The sequence below is a fragment of the Prunus mume genome, linkage group LG3 (genome assembly GCF_029339155.1).
Source record: "Prunus mume cultivar Tortuosa linkage group LG3, ASM2933915v1, whole genome shotgun sequence".
Lineage (NCBI taxonomy): Eukaryota > Viridiplantae > Streptophyta > Magnoliopsida > Rosales > Rosaceae > Prunus > Prunus mume.
Genome location: NC_142700.1, coordinates 11,858,525 through 11,877,612, shown reverse-complemented (window position 1 = coordinate 11,877,612; position 19,088 = coordinate 11,858,525). Strand labels below are relative to the sequence as shown.

General features: G+C 35.6%; 1 protein-coding gene across 1 annotated transcript; it reads right to left on the bottom strand.

Moving 5' to 3' along the window:
• Positions 1 to 1,556: 1,556 nt before the first annotated feature.
• Positions 1,557 to 11,006, bottom strand: LOC103325961 (putative LRR receptor-like serine/threonine-protein kinase At1g53440). The gene is made up of 24 exons (XM_008228155.2): positions 10,496 to 11,006; positions 8,042 to 8,213; positions 7,890 to 7,961; positions 7,526 to 7,594; positions 7,347 to 7,418; positions 7,187 to 7,258; positions 6,714 to 6,785; positions 6,559 to 6,630; positions 6,366 to 6,437; positions 6,222 to 6,293; positions 6,056 to 6,127; positions 5,770 to 5,841; positions 5,586 to 5,651; positions 5,360 to 5,419; positions 5,149 to 5,184; positions 5,019 to 5,062; positions 4,540 to 4,907; positions 4,204 to 4,399; positions 3,981 to 4,115; positions 3,661 to 3,782; positions 3,307 to 3,517; positions 2,979 to 3,216; positions 2,448 to 2,598; positions 1,557 to 2,221 (listed from the first exon to the last, which is right to left on the bottom strand). Exons 1-24 carry the CDS (start codon positions 10,608 to 10,610, stop codon positions 1,796 to 1,798), a joined length of 3,057 nt encoding a protein of 1,018 aa, XP_008226377.2. The 5' UTR covers positions 10,611 to 11,006; the 3' UTR covers positions 1,557 to 1,795.
• Between the last annotated feature and the right edge of the window lie 8,082 nt (positions 11,007 to 19,088).

Genomic DNA, 19,088 nt, shown 5'->3' with positions numbered 1-19,088 from the left:
CCAAGGACTTTCAGCTTCATATCTTCTTTCTTCAATTGCATTGCTGTCACGTGAATCCAAACTAAAACTCCTTACTTCTCCATGTTCACTTAGCTAACCCCGAGCAAGATTCGCATAAAAAAGGATAGTTTTCGGTGTCCTCTGGTCCTTGATCACCTTGTCAGGCCCCATCTAGAGCCAATTTGAGAATAGAACATTTCAACATATTGAACAATCTTTGTGGTTCCACATTACATTCGGGTTCAAACCCCCAAAAACCATCCTGGGTCTGTGAGAACCCATGATCACCATTATCAGCAAGTTCAGCTTGAAGAATTCTTGGCTCTTCCATGGGGATGAATTGGAAGAAAAGATTACAACAAGGCAGAGGCACTGGTGAGTGAAAAGGACTGCAACCAATTTAACTGTAGGAAGGACAATTTATACTTATAGGCAGGAAATGATGATTTGGCACTAACTGTTATTTCTCGGGATGCTAAAAACAAGTCGGCGGTTCAGATTGGATGGTGCAACAACCGGTAGGAAGAGCTTTTGGGGTCTAATTCTGCAAAGATAAAGTTGCAGCGTGACACACACTTCAACACTACACTTGTTTACTGGCACACCTACCCAGGTGTATGCCCAACTAGCTAAATTAGCAATCTCCAAATTTTATTTTGGGTTTTTAGGGCTAATGGTATTTGAACTTTGACCCGATTCGCATTTTGGTCTCTCAATTTTCAAAATCATTCTCGTGGTCCTTCAACTTCAATTTCGTTAAGACAAAGTCTGACTGTCAATTTTGTTAACTTTTTCTATTAAATGCAAAGGCAAAATGACATTTTTGTATTATTTTTAATTTCCACATTTTGAATATTACTTTCACCCAAAAAATAAAAACTAAAAAACCTTCTTCCTATCCTCAGTCAAACAACATGGCCGAGGGGTTATGGCTACTGTGATGAGGATAGGAAGAAGATTTTTTAGTTTTTTATTTTTTATTTTTTGGGGGAAAGTAATATTCAAAAGGTGGAAATTAAAAATAATTAAAAAAAAACCATTTTGCCTCTGCATTTAACAGAAAATATAACAAAATTGACAGAGGACCATTTGTCCTAACAAAATCTGAAGTTGAAGGACCACATAAATGATTTTGGAAATTGAAGGACAAAAATGTGAATCGAGTCAAAGTTCAGGGACCATTAAACCTAAAAACCCTTTTATTTTTCATTAATGGAGTAATGGAACATACACCAAAGCAAATCTTGAAAGTTGGATCTCAAACTGATGTAAAGTGTTAAATTTGTTGATATTTTAGACTTGCAAAAACAAAAAGATTTTTTAGGTAAACATCAAGAAGCATAGCTGCATTCTCATCTCACCTTCCTCGATCAATTGCTTCACTCATCATCACCTCAATGCTTTCATGTTTAAATATCTCATCTAGGGTGTAACTTTTGTGGCTGTATTTGTGAAGCAATATGCACCCATTCGGAGAAAGAAGATCTAAAATACATAGCATCCTCAGCTTTCACAAATATATATATATATATATATATGTATGAACTTTGATCATATGAGGCAAAGTGTTTAATTTGTTGATATTTTAAGACTTACAGAACCAAAAAGACTATAAATGCGGGTACAGTTGGAGGAACATAATTTACACATTAACTCTTGTTCAATACTTTCAGAAACATGTCTCCTACTCTCCTAGTACAAATTTTCCACTAACCCCTTTTAAAAAAAATCTCTGGACTAAATTCAATATAATTGAGTAAAAGAATTTGGAAACCTTTATTTCATCAGCTTTTCATCACTGTAAATTTACATCATACATATCCTTGAGTAGCTTGGTTGACGAAGAATGTTCCATGGTCTCATCCTTACTCGCAAGAGAAACCGAGGAATCCACCCATGGACCCTCCATTGATGCGCCTCGTACATGACTATCTTGAGAGAATGTGGAAACGTGTGTTTGGCTGTCTTGTGATAGCCTCTCAAAGGCTTTGAACTTTGCATCCTGTTCGGCTGAACCGCGCTTGATTGTTGGTGCTTGAACTGGACTTTTGCCCTCGAGCATACTTACTACAGAAGACATGGGTGGTCTGAGAGTGGGAGATGGGTTGCAGCATAAGAGCGCCAAGTTAAGCATTGTCATGGCCTCCTCTTTAGAGTAGTTTGAACCAAGACTAGGATCCACGAGTTCTAGCATGTTTCCTTGCTCTTGTAGGACATAGGCCTTGAATTACATGTAGAAAAACAAGGACATTTACCACCTCTTGAACTATTCCAAGTGAAAATTGCAAAGCTAACAAGCACTTAGAACACAAATTTTTTGAAGGTCTCTACTGAAAACCATTTAACAAAATATTTAATCACTTAGAACACAAAGTTTTTGTTCATACTGAAGAAATTGTGAATGCTTAATCTTCAAAAGATCACATAATATAACGGATAAAGCTTACCCCATCAAGAAGATACACGAACTCCTCCTTTGGCCTGTAATTTGTGTTGCTCTTTCCACTGACAATTTCTAAGGCAACAATACCAAAGCTGTAAACATCTGCTTTGTCTGTCAAGTAACCTCTCATTGCGTATTCAGGAGCCATATAGCCTCTGCAAAAATAGCGGATAGCTCCAGATCAGTGAGTAAGGTGCCATTAATCATTAGCAAACAAAGGCCAAGAGAAGCATATAAGAAATTTCTAAATGAAAGTATCAAGATATCTTTCAATTCATTAGCCACGCTGTATTCATGACCCCGCAACTCATTAACACTAATATTATACAGCAATCTGCTTAATTCAGGGGTTCAAACCATATACTGTATCTTCGCAAATCTGACTCAGAATAGTCATAACAGATACATGTTTCCATATCCCAGAGATATGCATTTCTTATTATCATTGTCCGATAACAAGCTCTAGTCCAAAAAAATTCAATTGGCATATTAATACATCTTAGTGAAGCTAAAATATGCGAGAGAGAATGCTCACATTGTTCCAGCTATTCGTGTGCTGATATGCGTGTTCTCTTCTTCATCTAGCTTAGCTAAACCGAAGTCAGATATCTTTGCATTTAGATCCTTATCAAGCAGCACATTGGTTGCCTTTATATCCCTATGAACAATTTTCAACCTTGATTCTTCATGAAGATAAGCTAATCCCCTTGCTATCCCCACACATATCTTCTTTCTAGTTTTCCAGTCCAAATTTAGCCGTTGTTCGTCACGACCTACAAATGTTTGGGGGAGAGAGGGAGAAATAAGATACAAGACTTATTCCAAATTTATGACATTCTGCTGAAGATGTTGCAAGTATTTACCAAAAAGAGCACGGGCAAGACTATTGTTTTCCATGTATTCATATATAAGCAACAACTGGTTTCCTTCAATACAGCAACCAAAAAGCTTCACGAGGTTTGGGTGCTGCAAAGCAGATATCATGCCTATCTCATTAACAAACTCACGGTTCCCTTGCTTTGATTTGGAGGAGAGCTGCTTAACAGCAATGACAGCACCATCTGCCAGAACACCCTGAGAATCGAGCAAGGTTATTTCAGAATCACATCTACACAAAGAATATTTCTTTCACTAGTCATCAATTATTTCACATTTGTGCAGTGAATTAGTGCCAAATTCACATGTGGGAAAATAAATATTGTCATGGTAATCATTACCTTGTAAACAGGCCCAAAACCTCCTTCACCTATCTTATTTGAAGGATCAAAGTTACCAGTGGCAGCTTTAATTTGTCGTAAAGTGAAATAACCTGTTTGTAGTTCTAGCCCACGACGCAGTTCTGCCACAAGGAAGGATTTTAGATATTTACCATACAATGAGACATAGTGAAAACAAGAGAAAGAAAACTAGCTCATTTGTCTCCTATTGTGATGTTGAGGATCATGCAGAATACAATTCACTGTGCTTGGCTATACATCCCCTACTTGCAAGAATTAGTGCGGCAAAGAGCAACTTTATATGCAGAGATTATCCTTACCTTTATCCTCATCTTTTCCCCCTAAGAAACCACTCAGTCGGAGGACTACCAAAACCAATACAAGGGACACACATGACGCTACTACAATGCCGGCAATAGCACCAGCAGATAGCCCCCCAGTATCAACCTTAAAATCTGAAAAGAAAGTAAAAGTTTAAATGAAGTTAAGATGCACGCAAGTAGAAAGAAAAAGAAGAAATCCTAGAACAAGGGTGAAGCTTACTTGGTGTCACAGTAATTGCAGATATAAGAGGTCCATAGACACCTCTGTCAGGAATGGCAGTAGTTCCTTTTCCTGCCCAGTATAAGTGGATCTCTAGAGTGCTACCGTTAACAAGAACATCATATTCTCTGACGATGCCCTTACCAACGCCTCCTGCTTCCTCCATAATATTGAAATCCTTCAAAACCAAATTCCCCTGCGGAAAAAGCAAATTACAACTTTACAAGCTTCAACCAAATTTACCATGTAGCCAAACCAAATCTTGTAAAGAAAAAAGAAAAGATTACCAATCATAAATGAAAAATTTGACAATAATACAAACCCACTTTTACTCACTTGAATTGAGACATCAAATATGCGCTTCCCAAGGCTGCTGAATGTCTCGCTATCAGAATACATTATTTCAGAAAAGTGGAGCTTTACTTTGTAACTCCCCTTTATCAAGCAAAGGCCATAGTACTTGAGTGAGAGAGGGGCAAGGCGGGCTGTTTGATAAAACTCTGGACCATTCATAGTCAGAGACAATGTGTTTCTTGCTATGTAATCTGCACGAGACTTGCCCATGTAAACCCCCGTACTGCTATAACCCCACTTATCAGATGATGAAACGAAGTGTGATGTCCCCACAGTGGTTAAGTCCTCTTCATATTCATTGCCCTCAAACTCCATCCTTTCCCCTCCACAATTGATAAACAAAGAATGGTCTGCAGGTGTTACGGGAATTGTATTAGAAATTTAGACATGACACCTATCACGTCCACTCAAAAGCTGTTGCATGTTCATGAAAGCAAAATCGCATATGAATCAAAACTTACATCGGGGTTTTGAGGGGCAAGGGAGGTCCTTCTCCAAGCACCATCTATTTGTTGAAAGGATTAAGGCTCAGTCATACATGTATTTTATGAAGTTTGATGAAAAAATAATTATAAGTTTTAGTAAACTTACGATTGTTGTGGAGACGAATAACTAGAAACTAAATTCCTGTTTCATAATCAAAGGAATTAGTAGAGAAAATAGGGCAAACAAGGAGCATATGATAAGTACAAAGAATTTTGCGAGTAATGTAGGAGGAATGTACTTAAGTTTGTGGGTGCCTTTGCACAGGCGTGCATGTGTATTCTCTATTAGGAAAAGCTTTGGATATTAAAAAGCTTACACAGTTAACTGTGGGCAACTAACAGAAGGTGATCCTGTAAAATTGTTGTAAGACAAATCCCTGCAACAGAAATTTCATGGCATTGATGACAACTCTAAATTCAAAATAATTGATAAACAGATAAAGTTAAAGTTGGTCGCAGTAATTGTACAGTTAAACCAGTGCGTAAAGAAATAAACACAGATGAGCAAAACTTCATAGATTAGTAATAGAGTAATAGACTAACAGGTTATTTTTGTTGTTAATTATCCAATTTGGCACTTGTCCGGTCAGTAAGTTGTTGGTCAAAAACCTGCATCCATAAAACTTACAGTAAATGAAAGATGCAGATAATTGCTAATTCAAGGAATAAATAAAATGCAAAGCATTTGCACAACTAAACTAATGCTTGATTTATTTAATTGACTTACATGTAATCTAGACTATCAACACCCTGAATGTTCTCTGGAATTTCGCCAGTCAACTTGTTAAAGCTCAGGTCTCTACAAGAGAGAAAGAACTATCATATATCAGATATTTGTCTTGATGGGTTGCAAAACATAATTAGAATCAAAATATAACATGAATCTACTCCATTTTGTGAACAAGGTTTTGAAAAAACTGAAAGTTTTGTAACAATAACTGATAGCAATTTACAAAACTGAAAATTTCATTTTGGTTCAGTTTGACGATGGTAAATTTAAGCTAAGCACTCACAATGTTGTCAATTTTGTCAGATCGCCAATGTAATCTGGGATTAGACCACTAATTGAGCAATTTCTCAGAGTCCTGAGCCACAGAGATGCAACCAAGAATTAGCAGAATTGCGTTAATAACTACACAGAATCACAATTTCGATAGGGTTATGTGATTTTGAACTCACACTATCACCAAATTTTTCGTATCTGTCAAATTAGGAAAAGGCATACTTGATCCATTCAAATCAGAAATCCTCCTGATACAAAAGAAACGTCAGAAATACTTATTTGTTTCATTGTAATTACAAGATAGAGGAGCGAGCTCTTACAATTCAGTTAAGTTTTTCAACAAAGAGATGGTGGAAGGAATGGGGCCTTCCATGGATGTGCCTTGCATATCACTGCAACATATTTAAATTTATTGTTCAGTGCACAAAAATACATAAACATTAACCAACATTCAAAAACTTGATTTAAAGGAGTAAAAGATGGGAGATGAATATAATGAAGAGCAGCACTCACAGTCTTTCAAGATTCGTCCAGTTGCCAATAAAACTAGGTATCTTCCCTGATAATCGGCTCCCATCTATCCTACTGCAGGCAGTAAAAGAAGATGAGAAATTCTCTGTTCAAAAATACTAGACATCCAAACAATTGGGTCATGTTGCATCACTTACAAATCATCTAATTTCTTTAGATTTCCCAATGATTCTGGTATTGTCCCTGTAAAGTTGTTCGCAGAAAGAAGGCTGTAGAAATAAGGAGTAGGTTACATTTACCTCAAACCAGGTTGACAAAAAAATTCCAGGTATTCTATACATAACAAGGTGCTGATATCAATCATACATATAAGTTGCATCAATAAAATTCCAATATATATAGAATGCAAACTCTTTTTCAGTGAGTCAGAAAGGGCACATAGAATCAAAACTGACTTGTCGAAAAGCTAACACTAGGGAGCCAAGAAAATGAACCATCTAATGCATAAATACATTTTACTCTTGAAACAGATGAAACAGATGAAAAAAAAACTTAGTTAAATGAGTCTGGCAGGAAATTTCTGATTGATCAACGAAAGCTTCCTCCCTTGGCTGCAGTGGTTGCAGACATAAATGAAAGATTTGAATGAGGAATAGCAAGGCAGTCTTACAGTCTTTCCAAGTCAGTCAACTTCCCGAGACTTTGGGGAAGAGGCCCGTCAAACTGATTATCTTCCAACACCCTGGAAAATGGAATTTGGCAATGACGGTTATGCATGCATATTCCTTCTTTTTTATCATTTAGAAAAAGAACATCAGTGCAAGACTTACAGCTCTCTGAGCATAGTAAAGTCACCAACTGCCGCAGGAATTGAACCACTGAGTCGATTTCCCAAAAGAGACCTGCAGCATACCAACAGTTACATGCTAATAGGCCTGACAGATATTAAAGAAAACACATGGCGATCAATTAAGTTCCTCGGTGATATGAAGGCATATTAATCACTTACAGAATGCGAAGAGGAGCACGAGAAAGGCTTGCAGGGATTGATCCATTGATGTAGTTACGAGTGAGATCACTGTTTAACGAAAAAGCTTAGTCTTCCCACATTCTATATTGGTTGTGATCATTAAACAAAAGAGGTACTATTTCCTGAAGGAGATTCATAATGCATGGAAAATAGGCTGAAATCTCTTTAACTCAATACTTGTTTATCTTTATCTGGAAGAACCATGAATATGGCAGGGCGTCTGAGAGACTCAGAGTTAAATGTTCCACTAAAACACCAATAACAATTCATCTCTATACTCAAGTTATGCACAAGAAAATTCAATAAGCTAAGGAACCAACAAGCCAAAATACGTATCACTTACATTTCTTCCAGATGAGTAAGATTTCCAAATTCATCAGGTATAACTCCCGTTAAATTGAGACCCTTCAGCTCACTGCAATGCCAAAATTTAAGCAAAGGAAACTTTGACAGTGGAATTCAAAACAATAAAACTTCAAGCCAAAAAAGTCGTACATGTTTGTGACATGGCAAGTGTTGTTTGCAAAGGAACAGTTGCATGTGACATTGCTTAGAATATTGTTGGTGAAGTATCTGTAAAAGCCTGATCCACCACCTTGGCAAGAACTTCGGCTGATGTTCCAAAGAGTGTTGTGTAGTTTTGTGGAAATTGTTTCAAGAGTTCTCACTGTCACGTACAAATCAATTAGTAATATGAAGCAATAGGTTCACTATAGAAATAACTAAATAAAGAAGAAGAAAAAAACCTAGTATTTTCAACAGCCAATAAATGCCTCCTTCCGGGAAAGGAGGCAAGCGGTGTCCTTATGCTAAAGAGTGCACGTACTATTGGCACCTATAAAACTACTAAATCACACCCAAGTTTTAAACTTTATGTCAAGTTTAATCTTCACAAAAATTACTAAAACGGACCAAGCCTTTCTGAAAAACTTGTTCATTAACTCACCACATTTGAGTTTTTATTAGTCAATGGCATCAAAACGGACTTTGAACATATATTCATAATATACTGAAGAAAAAAAAATTCCAGTGGATGTTTCAGGCAAAAAAGAAAAACATTTAGCAGATTCTTAAAGGCTTCCAAAGCAATAGTCGAAGTGTCATCTCAGATTAAAAACTGCCCATATCAAGTGTCAGGCTCATCTTTGACACAACTTATAGATCACGTGGTCAAAATCCATATGCAGAAAAAATGGTCAATTTTTTCATACTAATTAACAATATCATTTTCCTTAGGTCTGACTGACCATTTATTAGTATTCTCAATTCATAGGTGGCAGAGGATCTGGTCAAAACTACAAGCAGCCCAAGTTCACACTACAAGGCATTTATGTAGCGGTCCCAATCAACCCTAAAGCTAAAACTAATTCCAGTCGACCAAAACTCATAATAAACAACGAGTAATGCTATTTTTATCACATTTGTATATCATATTTTCATAATATTTTATATGGCAAATAAAGTGGACAATCACATCAATTAAAAAGTATCAATAAATCATAAAGAAAAAAGAAAATATTAAATTAATTTTAACTGATGTATTGTCCACCTTATCTGTCACATAAGTTGATATGAGAATGTGATATACAAATGTGATAAAAGTAGCATTATTCATAAATCACAGGCTGTAAAACTATTTGTTTTTTAATTAGGACTCTCTCTATATCCTAAAAACATAAAATAAAATGCAAAATATGGTTAAAACCAATTTAAAAAGGGGTCAAATCATGCAATTATTGGTGCACTTTTAGTAAGAGGCAATCAACACACAACATTTGCTATATGACAAACCAAACAGATAATCATGATAAAAATTTAGAGTGGTGATTTCCCCACTCTTTTTTCTCCTATTTTATCCACTTACACTCTTTTTTTATAACTAAAAAAGGAGTGTAAGTGGATAAAATAGGAGTGGGGAAATCATTGCCCAAAATTTAAGATTAAAATTCCAAATATATAAAATTTGTAAATAAATTTCATGACTGGTAACATCAATGCAACAAGATGGAGCTGCCCACTCTGCCACTTGCATTCATATAAACTGTTAAGGACCATAATGTCCCTCATCACCATTTTTTACTCTCCCCATTGATTGCAGAGCCAACTGGGAGGAATTTACTGAACCAATAAGGCCTGCGATCTATACACCATCACGTGGAGATTTCTCCATTATCATGTGGGCTCCAACTATAGCAACTCTTCTGGGCCCGCAAATACATAAATCACTAAGATGAAAGGAAAATCATCGACCAAAACTCATTTTCCTCTCTGACCGTGACGATCCTATCAGTAAAACAACAAAAGTTGGGGATATTTTCTTTAGCCAAAAAGATGATGGCTTATGATGCTGCTAGTTCTATCAAGACAAAACTCAATTCTGTACATGAGCAAGATGGTTGGTCCTCCACCTATAGCAGAAGACATTGATAGTGATTCAGAGAAGAATGACAAATCAGATTATACGAATCTCTCGGAGAAAAATCTTCAAACTAATTGATAAAACTGTGAACTATATGACTTTAACATCGGATTATAAGATCAAAACTTGGAGTGGGTACCGTTTGACTACTGAGAAAATGTTGAGAAAAAAAAAAACTGATGGAGAAAAGACAGTCAATTTCTATTCTAGAAGTGAAAACACATGTAGTTTCAAAAACGAATACCAGAGAGAAATAAAGTCAGGAACTTTACAAACAATAGAAAGCGAAAAAGAGCAGACACTGATGCAGATGATGAAGTCCAAGAACATTAAGAAAATTCAAATTTCTTCGCTTTCCTAGAGTTTTCTCGGGAACCAAACAGAGTAGTTTTCACTACTAAGTGTATAAACAAACCAAATGCAATGCAGTGCCCAGAACAACAAAAGCATCACAAAATCTGAAAACCCAGAAACGTTTCGCAGCCAAAATCAAAAAATTTGAAGCGAAAATGATGAATTATTGTACTTACCTTCTTCCAAAGGCAGAAGTTGAGCATTCGATTCAAACCCAGTGAAGCAATTCAACGCCAGAAACCCCAACACAAGAGCAAAAACAATCTTAGAGGTCGAAATCACGAACCCCATTTTGCTCTACAACCAAAAAAGAAGAAAAGAAAAACTGCTTTCGATGTCTCCAACAAAACCACAAGCTTAGCGTCCTACACTCAACAAAACGACAACAAAGCAGAGACAGAAGCAGAGAATAGAAACAGAGGGAGTGGTTAGTAACTTGGTATGGAGGGAAAGGGACAAAGAAGAGAGTGATTCATGAATGAGATAAAATGATATAAAGGCCAAGCAAGAGAAAAGCGTTTCCTTTTGGTTTTGGAAAATGCTTGGAAAGAGATAAACACGAAGAGGTAGGAGAGAGAGAGAGAGAGAGAGAGAGAGAGAGAGAGGGCCGCCGGTGAGAGGGAGATTTTCTCTGGTTTTCGCTTTTTGACTGTTTTTTGAAAGCGTCAAACCGAATGTCCCTGTCAAATGACACTGTCATGGCGGCAATAATATATAATGCTACGGTTCGCAGTTTGCCAACTTTATGTATCGACCCTTACTAAAATCAAAATCAAAATAAATTATTACCCTACTTACTAGTAACTACAGAGATCATATACCTTTTTCCTCCACGTATTTCAATTTGGTTTCAATTTTGTTAATCATAATGAATTTGTTTATCTATGTAAAATTTATCGTTTGACTAATGCATGAGTAAAATGATTTTAAATAAGGAATTTGATAATTCTATTCTTGTGGTGGTGGCAATGTTGGTGGTACGATGGTGACGATGAGAGTGATGACCATGGTAAGGTGGTGACAAACAGTGATGATGGTTGTTGAGGAAACAATGACGATGGTAGCGGTAGGGATGACTTGGGGTTAATTTCATCATGTGGTTTTATTTAGAAAACGTGAATGTAATAGGTTAATTACTGCATGTTTAATATCAAATGACGCTTGGAACCATTTAAAATCGACATATTTTTCTTTCAGCATATCTAAGTCTTCAATTATATTGTTTGGACGTAAGAGAATATAAAACCTTCGTTCAATTGTTTACAAAAATAAATTGGTTGAATCAAACTACTCACTTAAATTGTTTACGCTATGGCCAGCACCCTTTCATCTTCTTTTTTACTGAAGCTTATCTTTCCTTTTCTTCTACCTGGGACCTGAAGCTAAGCCTATGATTCCTATCCCTGTCAATAAAAAAAATAGATGGGGCTTCCTCGATGAATTTAAAATGGGAAACATTGATAGCTATTTGCCTTGGATTAAGTGAGTCACATGGCTCTCATACACAGTTGAAAATGACTTTTTTACTAATGATATTGTTTGCCGTATTTTCTAGAAAGCGATATATTTTTTTTCTTTTCAAATTACAGTTTGATATATATATATATATAATTCATTATATATAAATAATTCATTAAAAATACAAAATTAAAATTACACAGAGTTTAAAAATAAAAGTAAAAAATGTTCTTTTTGTTTTAATAAGAGTAAAAAATAATTCATTTTTGACAGCTGTGATTTAAGAACCGTGGTTTTTACCTGCGTCTTCAATTCAAAGTCAATAACGTCCAGCTTCTGTGCCATTGACTGGTCGATTTGAATGCTGTAAAGGGAATGCTGTGGAACTTTTTTGTATAGATTATTATATTTTTGGAAACCTTTATTCGGGGTGATTATGTGTTTCAGTGAAAACAGTTGTTTCCTTTTTTTGGACGTGTTTGCATGTAGATTTTGGAATTAAAATAATTAATGATTGATGCAAAAGTATTCTGGAAATATATATAAAAAGAAAAGGGAGGGGGGGTGGGGGGGTGGAAAAAGGATGAAAATTCCACAAGAAATATTCCGTTGGATGACTTAGCTTTTTCCACACCGACATTGGAGAAACTTTAAAACAATATTGAGTTATTTCTACATGCCCTGCATTCAAAGTTCAAATTGTATTAAACATATAGAATTTACGTAAGCTTTAGCATAGATGGTTTTGATGTTATTCAAAGTTCCAAAGTTCAAATTGTATTCAAAATATAGAATTTACGTGTGCAGATTGGTCCAAGTGTACCCAATTGATAGGATATAGAAAACTGTTGATATATATATATGACTGGTGAACCAAGCATCAAAGTTGCATATGGATTGGCATCACAGTGAAAAATTAGACCATACTCTCCCTCTCCCTCCTTAAGTGCAATCGAGTTCAATTCACGTATAAGACAATCTTGAGGCAACTAAATATAATATTTCCCCCTCTCATCCCTAGCGAATGACAACAAAAATAAAATAAAAATAAAAAAAATTAAGCATCTAAGTTGACATGACTAGTTAATTGGCCAGAAAATGTGCATGAGTACTAAACTGGCATATAAAGATTGTTTTCTCCAAACAGAAAGATCTTAAAATAAAAACAACAAACGAGCAATAGTTTCAGAGAGAGAGAGAGAGAGTTCAGCCAATAGTTTCATAAACGAGCAAATGTTTTCTCCAAACTGGCCAATAAAAAACTTCAGCCATTATAAATTCATAAAAATTAAATATTTATAAAGAAGAACTTAAGAACAGGAGCACAGAGAGAGAGAGAGAGAGAGAGAGAGAGAGAGAGAGACATGGCCTTTGAACATAGCAGCGGCTTCCAGAATCCTCCCAAGACCTGCAAAGGTCGATCTTGTAGAGAATCTTCCCCGAAGAATCCGAAGAAGAAGAAGATGATGACATATCAAAGGCAGACCGCCATTCTCAATTTCTCATCTTCTCAATCTGGGAGGGGCAGAGACGGAAGCGAGAGGGTCGATCGATTTTGTGTAAAGTCGTGGTGAGGTTGGCTGGGTTGGAGAGAGAGAGAGAGAGAGAGAGAGAGATTATAAAATATTTTTTTTATTAATTTTTGGTCCACGTGGAAGTCCATGTCATCAAAAAAGGGGTCTCACTTTTGGCACGTCAGCATTTAACATACTCACTAACAGTTTGGCTAACGAATGGGGCAAATTGTAGAGTTTTCGTGACGTTGAGTATGTACTGGTAAATGTTCCCAAAATTGGGTATGAACTCGTAAATTACCCTACTTACTAGTAACTACAAAGATCAAATACATTTTTCCTCCACATATTTCAATTTGATTTCAATTTTGTTAATCATAATGAATTTGTTTATCTATGTAAAATTTATTGTTTGACTAATCTATAAGTAAAATGATTTTAAATAAGGAATTTGATGATTCTATTCTTGCGGTGGTGGCAACGTTTGTGGTAGGGTGGTGATGGTGAGAGTGATGACGATGGTAAGGTGGTGGTAGTGAAGGTGGTGACAAATAGTAATGATGGTTGTTTGTTGAGGAAACAAGGTGGTAGCGGTAGTGGTGGTATGGCTTGGGATTAATTTCATTTGTGGTTTATTTAAAAAATATGAATGTAATAAGTTAATTACTGCATGTTTAATATCAAATGACCCTTGAACCATTCGAATTTGACATCATTTCTCTTTCAACTAGTATACTCATTTTTTTCAACTATTATTCAATATACAATATGATTTTTCGTCTAATATACGTAAGAGAACATAAAATCTTCGTTTAATTATTTACAAAAATAAATTGGTCGAATCAAACTACTCACTTAAATGATTGGTTTAGTTCAATCACAAAACCAATTTGATGTATAAACCAAACTATAAATTGGATGGTACACCTGCCCTACCCCATTTTTATTCTTTACCCATCTTAGCTAATTCCACTTGAACTAAAACTCTTGTCACATCACAAGAGCAATTCCACCTCAATTTATTTCGTTTAAAGGTTTCTTACACAAGAAAACAAAAACGAAGGACAAAGTTATCCAATATTGAATTTCCACAAATTTAAAAGAGTACACGTGATCTTGATACAATTGGAATATTAATTTAATGTAATGTGACTCTAAAGAGACTACTCAGCCAGCCAGCACCCTTTCATCTTTTTTTGGACTGAAGCTTATCTTTCTTCGACCTGAGGCCTGAAGCTAAGCCTATGATTCCTATCCCTGCCAATAAAAAACATTAGATGGGGTTTCCTCGATGAATTTAAAATGGGAAACATTGATACCTATTTGCCTTGTTTGGTAGATTAAGTGAGTCACAAAGTCACATGGCTCTACGGAATCTTCACGACTCTTTTTACTGGGAACTGCAGTTGCGGTGGTTTCCGGCTGCCGATCTAGTGTTTCCTAAGTGTACGCCTCCTTGAATTTCAAATTGCCCATGGAGGAAGGATCCCCTGGTGTCTTTCTCGAGCTTTTTTGTGTGACGAAAAGGGTTCGGGCTGCTGCGGATTGCGATTCTGAGTACGATGTGGAGTCTAATTCCAATCCCAATTCAATGCAGGGGTTGATGCAAGCGACTAAGATGGATCTGATGCCAAAGTCTGAGCATATTTCTAGGCCGACGGTTGATCTGTTAAATGAATCTAATAGTAATAAGATGTCTAATCCCTTACCTGGTATTCATAGCTTTCGTGATAAATTGATGAATAAAGTTAATATGACCAAAAATGTGGGGATTGATATTAATTGCTTAGATACTGATTGTTTGCCATATTTTCTAGAAAGCGATATTTTTTTTTTCAAATTATAGTTTGACATGTATATATAAATAATTTATTAAAAATACAAAATGAAAATTACACACAGTTTAAAAATAAGAGTAAAAAATGTTCCTTTAGACTGATCTTTTTTGAATAATTCTTTTTTTGACGGCTGCGAATTAAGAACCGGGGTTTTTACCTGCGGCTTCAATTCAAAGTCAATAACATCCAGCTTCCGTACCATTGACTGGTCGATTGGAATGCTGTAAAGGGGCTGCTGTCTAGATTATTATATTTTGGGAAACCTTTATTCGGGTGATTACGTGTTTCAGTCAAAACAGCCTTTTTCCTTTTTTTGGACGTGTTTGCATGCAGATTTTGGAATTAAAATAATTAATGATTGATGCAAAAGTATTCTACACGCGCTGCATTCAAAGTTCAAATTGTATTAAACATCAAGAATTTACGTAAGCATTAGCATAGATGGTTTTGATGTTATTCAAAGTTCCAAAGTTCAAATTGTATTAAAAATATAGAATTTACGTGTGCAGATTGGTCCAAGTGTACCCACTTGATAGGACATAGAAAACTGTTGATATATATGAAAGGTGAACCAAGCATCAAAGTTGCATATGGGTTGGCATCACAGTGAAAAAATAGATCAAATTCTCCCTCTCCATCCTTGAGTGCACTCGAGTTCAATTTACGTAGAAGACAATCTTGAGGCAACTAAATATAATATTTCCCCCTCCCGTACCTAGCGAATGACCCAAAAAAAAAAAAAAAAAAAACCTAAGCATCTAAGTTGAAATGACTAGTTGATGAATTGGCCAGAAAATGTTAAACAAACAATCTCTAGAGACAACGAAAGAAAACCAGCAAGTTGACACAGAGACTGGACCAACTAATTAATCGTACAATAATCTAACAATCTGATAAACTGGAAATTAAGATGATCATAATGATTGTATACAATAACTAATCTTGTGTTATCAATGATTGAATACTCGTTGGAGCTTATTAATTATCTAAAATACTTGTCCCAAATTTTTTATTTAGGTCATGGAATAACAGCCGATAATGTATATGTAGACATAATTGCTTGCAAGATATTACTCTATTATGTCAGTTATAAATTAGTAAACTTAAGCAACTTGCTTTATTTTATTTTTTTCTATTTAAAAAAAAAAGAAGGGAAACTCAAGCAACTTGATTAATAAAGGCATATACAAGAACGGCACTTTTCATGCATATCATCATGGAAAAGTTTATATAATTGGTAGCTCATTTGATTGGCTTAGTTGAAATTGTATATAAGAAAAATAATCCAGGAGGAATCCAAGTACACCAGTGGGTGTTTAATTATTTTAAATTTCGTAATCGGTTTAGAAAATTAGCAGCTTATTACTCTTGTCAAAATCACATTGAGAAAGAATATGATTTTCTTAAATAGGTTGACTTTAAGAGGCAAGTTGTACTATGCAAAGCATATACGTCTTTTTTATGTAGAACGAAATTCTAAAGTTTTCGATGTCTGCTTGGGGCCTATAATATCTTTCCGAAAAGAAGACGACCACTACCGGTTGCTTGGGAGAAATTATACAATACTACTATAGTATCAGTTGGCATTGCTAATTGGTACTACGGTCCAATAAAATTCGGACATGTGTACAACTTATACACATCAGCAACCAACAAAGTGAAAATACTCGTTGACCACCATTGTTGCAAACGAGAAATACTCGACACTACTACTTTCTCTGGGGCAGCGCCACCTGAGAGTGACGACGTCCCTATGGTGGCTTTAACCAATGCCCAAACTCGTCGTTGCCCATCAAAGACTCACCGCCAAAAAGAAAAAGAAAGAACCATCGCAGACTTGGGAGTTTATCAAGTCACTTGCCCTATTCCTTATCGATTTTGGGCCTCAATTCAAAAGGTTAGGATAGGTTCCATCGGCCTCCGCTATCATCTCCGATAAGCTCTCGCTAATTTTTTTTCTCCATATTCTCCCATAAGCGGTGGCTGACAAATTAAAAAACAACAGTGGTGTTGGCTACAATTATATCTTGCGATTGCATATTTCCCATGAAAATTGAAGGCTTGTTGGTGGTGAGGTACCCAACCAACCCCTTGTGCCTCTCACTGGCCATGAATCAGTGCCTGAAGTTATTTATTTGGGGTATGACCCAAAGTCAAATAATAAAATTGCACACAAATTTGTCGATCTAAGACTGAAGCACTGAAGCAATTATGATCTAAAGCCACCGTCGGATGACTTCAAGCTTTTCGCAAGGCCGTCACAGAGTCTTAAGGTTGGTAATTAATCTCTCTGGTTTTTTTTTTTTTTTTCTGATGACCTCTGTTTGGTTCACGTTGATGCTAACGACGGTTTTGTTGATGCGTATAAGTTGTATAGATGTCCGAATTTTGTTGGACTGTAGTACCAATTAGCAATGCCAGCTGGTGCTACAGTAGTATTGTATAATGTCTCGTCGCTTGGCCACGACATAAGGGCAATTTGGGCATTTGAATATCTTTTAATTTGTTTTAAAAAAGTTTTATGCGTATTTTCATAATTTTCCTTTTGGGTTCTTTCTTAAACCTAGTTTGGTAGAACTATTTAAACAATCTTTCATCTTATTATTCCTATTAATTAACAAAAAACAAGAGTTTCTCTCAATTATTGGTTGGTGGATTCCATAGTTTTTAAGGGTGAACGCTTGAGTGTCACTTTTTCTTTCTTTTTTACTAACTCCATGTAAGGTCTCATATCTTAAACATTAGATATTGTATGATCATTGAGATGGATCCTATACATTCTCAACCGCTATCCATATTTTGAATTAATTAACGCTGAAAATAGAATAAGTTCTCAAATTAAGTCAATAATTTAGGTTAGGTGTGTACATACATATATGTTTGAGTTTTCAGTTCAGATCAAGTGTGTGGTCCGGTCTCTAGTCTTTAGTTAGTAGTTTGCATGGAAGGAACTCCCAAAGTTGACCCCGGCTGGTGTTCAATATATACACTCCAAGTATTCATTAATAGATCATTTCTTAAAAAAAACTCAGAAAGTCGGACAATATTCAACCATTTGATTAAATGATAGTCATTTTAGACTTTTTTTTTAAATTTAAAAAAAGCATCATGTTCATCTATTTATGTAATCACAATTATATATCTTAATATCTTACGAATTGCCTAATGTTTGTTTTTTCAAAAATGGTCTATGAATGAAGTCTTAAAAATTCAACAATTCGGATAATTGAAATACAATATGAAGTGGATCCCACAAGATATCTCATAAATTAAAAAAAAACCGCATATATACGTATGTATGTAATATAATAAGCCAATATGATGATAATGCTTATCAACAAATATATTCCCTGCTGATTATATTCCACAATTTACACAATTTTTTTATTTGTAAGGTGTCATAATCTCTATTTTCTAGTTTACCAATTTTTCTCAAGTTCACCTCACATGACCACAATACATACATATACATATATATATATATATATACAGAGAGCTTTCATTGAGAGATTCCTCAAATAAGCTTATTTGAAGGACACTCCTTGTAGGCCCCACTCCGGATTGTATTTCACTAATCTAAAATCGTCTATTTTGTAGATACTCATTCAAAAATCATCTCTATAAAAAATCACTTCAATCCGATATCATCCTTTTCAAGATTAATATGTTGATGGAGCTGTGAGGAAACAGAGTCTACTTGCGCAAGTTGGTTGAGTCACGTGCGAAGGAGGAGGTGAATATATTCAGAGATGAATAGTCAAGTCAACCGATCTACGTACCTTTGCTGTCGATAGGTAGAGTACCTGCTCTGGTCATTCAACAAGTCAATGTCCAATCAGAAAAAAGAAGCTGCCTCTCCCACTTGTTGTAGACTTTAGAGAAGAGAAAAAACATAGGGGGAGGAGAGCACGCAGAGAGGATCAATTGGTCTTTATTTATGTAAACGTAAATTTATTAGA

What these genes read in the sequence shown, in the direction of transcription:
- LOC103325961 (XM_008228155.2), bottom strand. Translation starts at nt 10,610, where the DNA reads ATGGGGTTCGTGATTTCGACCTCTAAGATTGTTTTTGCTCTTGTGTTG. An exon ending in GTTGATAGTCTAGATTACAT is followed by an intron (nt 5,652 to 5,769) that starts GTAAGTCAATTA and finishes TTATGGATGCAG; the next exon opens with GTTTTTGACCAACAACTTAC. An exon ending in GGGAAAAGATGAGGATAAAG is followed by an intron (nt 3,783 to 3,980) that starts GTAAGGATAATC and finishes TCCTTGTGGCAG; the next exon opens with AACTGCGTCGTGGGCTAGAA.